The following is a 3,285-nucleotide window of genomic DNA, read 5'->3' as shown; positions in this document are numbered from 1 at the left end:
AATATACCTGGAAACCTCTTCAGAAGGGTAAAACAGAAGGCATGCAGTACTTTGGCCTAGAACCTAGAAGTCTGTACTATCCTAAAAGTATCACAGTTCAGTGACAGCTATACTTTACAAAGGAATTTGTGCAAAAATGGCCAAAAATGATGATGAAGTGATCCTCTATTACAGTAATTAGAGACTTTTAAACAAAAATCCAATATTGTGTATGGAAATCTAGACGACAAAACACTTGGCTCTGTCTCATGCTGAGTGAAATGATGAAATCTGATAAATGTAGACCACGGTTTTGATGCTTTAGGCATCTGGCACTACTTTTACACCCTGATTTTAAAGTGTCAATCAGTGTAATGATTTCAAAGGATAGATCTGTTTTTCTTTGCAGTTGTAGGATTTATTACATAGTTTACAGTTCTTTTTTGTACTTTTTCCAGGAGACATGTATACAACCAATTTTTTATTGCTATTGTGCAGAAATTAAAGTAGTATTGGAAGAGATGAAAATTTCAGGAGATGAAAAGGAAGCCAAAGAATTAGGTAATAGACTTGATCATATGCGTGCAAATCTTCCATCAAAAAATAAACTGGTAAGTGATGTGAGAATGGTCTGTACAATTGTCATTCATATTATTAGTAAAAGTTTAGAAACAAACAAAAGAGGCTCAAAACACAACTTGCCTGACAAAAAAGGCTCCATACAGCCAAAAAAGATGGATGCCATGTAATACTACATATTACCTGTCACTGCAGTAAAAGTGCATGGCACGCTGTGGCAGTGGTGCCCAGAGAAAGACCCAGGAAAGTAAACAGATTAGCCCGTTGGCCACAATTTGACTATTGTGCTTATGAAAGTGAAATCATATTTCATTACTTACATTTCTGCAATTGGAAATTAGTTTGATTCATCTGAATCTTGGGTTTGTCTGGGGTTGTTTTGGCAGCGAGCTGACTCAAGCTGACTTGGATTAGGAGTCTAAGCATATTGGGGGAGATTTATCAAAACCTGTCCAGAGGAAAAGTTGTTAAGTTGCCCTTAGCAACCAATCAGATCACTTCTTTCATTTTTCAGAGGCCTTTTCAAAAATGAAAGAAACAATCTGGTCGCTATGGACAACTCAGCAACTTTTCCTCTCTACAGAATTTTATAAATCTCCCCCATTCACCTTAAAGTATATTAGAAAGTTGTAGAACATTTTATTTATGCAGTGGTTAAAGCATAATTCCTATCATGCTTCGGCAGAAGAATTTCTGTTTTATACTTCCATAAAGTTGCATGGAACTTTCGGTAAATTCGCATCCTAATCTCTGTAGTCTCGGCTATGAAGTTACTGAGAGATTTAATTAGATATTCCGCTGCCAGACCATTTCAGAGTCACTCTTTAAGCATTGTTAACATAAAGTTAACACATTTTTATGGCCAAATGATAATCCGTATACTGTGAATGTCATGAGCCAAATTAGAGATTATGCCTATATCTGTGCCATTTTTCAATTGTGGTTAACTTTTTGAAGTTGCAAACTTACTGTTTTTTTTTCTTTTTCCCTTGTAGCCAGATGGCTGTAAAAAGTGCGAAGAATATGAAGAGAAATCTTTTAACGAATTCATTGACAGTTTTAAGACACTAGCCCAAAAAATGAATTCTTAATAATGAACTACCTTCTTTCTCAGTAGCCACTGCATCTGGAGAAGCAATGGAGATGTGACAATATTTATTCACACTGCTAATTTCTAGTGTTTTTCTCTTTCTAAACTTTTACATAACAAAATGTAAAGAAATGCTTATATTAACATTCTCATTGGTTTAATATGTTGGCTACAGTTCTATACATTTTCTGTTGATTTTCAGGTAGAATAGTGTAGTGTGCTCCACTATTCTGTCTAGTAAAAAATCAGACAACTGGCAGATTCTAATAATGGCAGTAGGATATGTTATGCTTCTATTTGATTTTTTTTTATTAAAAACGATCCATCAACAAAGGAAGCCTTTATGCCTCTTTGAACCGAAGCTAAAATGTTAAATCTGATCATTGCTATCTTAAAGGGGTATTCCCATCTCAACTAACATAGATAAACTTGTAGGGCAGGTCACTCTAGAAATGGTGGTCAGGCTGGTGTGGGTGTGACACACATATGTCACACCAGCCTGACCACCGTTTGGAGAGTGGAGCAGTGGTCTGTAACTGAAGCAACGAGCTGTCAACAAGGGGAAGAATGGAGCCGAATTTTGAGAAGGAGGCAAATGTTCTAAATTAATGTATATGCAAACATATTTACCTTAACATGTCCTATGAGTCCAACTACAGTATGTTAGTTAGGATCAGAGGTGTACCTAGCGCCCGGGTGCTACTGGTAAGGTGCCTGTACTGACAGAGGATAGGGGGAGGGGCTGTGAGGAGGAGGTAGAGCGCAGGCTGTCACTGCAGAGGAGTGAATGCCTGCTTGAATAGTGTCGGAGATCTGAGGAAAAGCCTGACAGGCCCCTTACGACAGCTCTGCAGTGCTGTGTCTAGATCTGTTTGGCGGTCTGCACCCTCTCCAGGTATATGCCCCCGGTGGGGGCCAGGTTCGCCAAACAGTAGGTATGCCACTGGTTGGGATGGAAATAACCCTTTAACAAGCCAATTTTAGTTTTTGCATCCAAATATTTTCCCCTCACTTTTTAATAGCCATAACTCTCTTGTTTTTCCACCCAGACCCATATGGGGGCTTGTTTTTTTACAGGACCAATTGTAAAAAAAAAAAATCGTAATGGGGGGAGAGGGGATTTCTTTTTATGTTTTTCACCGTGTATTCAAACCACTCTGTTCTGACCACTGTAACTTTTTATAAAATGTTTACACCTATGGAGCTGTGTATGGGCTAATTTGTAATCTGTAGTTTTTATTGGTATATTTTGATTTATTTTTATTCAGTTTGTTTTCTGAGATGTGATGTGACCAACAAACCAAAAATTTCCGGAATTCAGAATATTTTTTTTAATTTACACTGTTCACCAAGCAGGATGAATAAAGTTATATTTTAATAGCATTGACAATTCATTTAATTTGTAATGACAATTCATTTACTTTGTAATGCTATTACATCAGATCAACGAAGGGCTATTCCAGCCACTGCATCTCTAATGATGCACTCTTTCAGGAGACTTGGATGGATCTTGTCTCTGAGCTCAAGCCCCTACTCTGACCAGAACCTACAGCCTACATCACCAACTCTCTGTCATATATAAATTTTAAGAAAGAATGAGGTGTGTTTATAGCATGCTGCCTTGAACTGATCAATGC

General features: G+C 37.5%; 1 protein-coding gene across 9 annotated transcripts in view; it reads left to right on the top strand.

The window, feature by feature from the left end:
• The window catches only part of IL15 (interleukin 15), a 137,911-nt gene extending 134,886 nt beyond the window's left edge, over positions 1–3,025 (top strand). For 8 of the 9 annotated variants that reach the window (XM_056562911.1, XM_056562910.1, XM_056562905.1 and 5 more), the window contains 2 exons: positions 438–590; positions 1,554–3,025. In XM_056562911.1, the coding sequence (XP_056418886.1) occupies positions 438–590; positions 1,554–1,649 (249 nt within the window). In that variant the 3' untranslated portion in view covers positions 1,650–3,025. The remainder of the gene's footprint in view (positions 1–437; positions 591–1,553) is intronic. The other variant, XM_056562912.1, reaches the window with a different exon arrangement.
• The last annotated feature ends 260 nt before the right edge of the window (positions 3,026–3,285 follow it).

This window comes from Hyla sarda, chromosome 1 (genome assembly GCF_029499605.1).
Source record: "Hyla sarda isolate aHylSar1 chromosome 1, aHylSar1.hap1, whole genome shotgun sequence".
Taxonomy (NCBI): Eukaryota; Metazoa; Chordata; class Amphibia; order Anura; family Hylidae; genus Hyla; species Hyla sarda.
The sequence above is the reverse complement of the archived record's forward strand: the minus strand, read 5'-3'. Positions and strand labels throughout refer to the sequence as shown.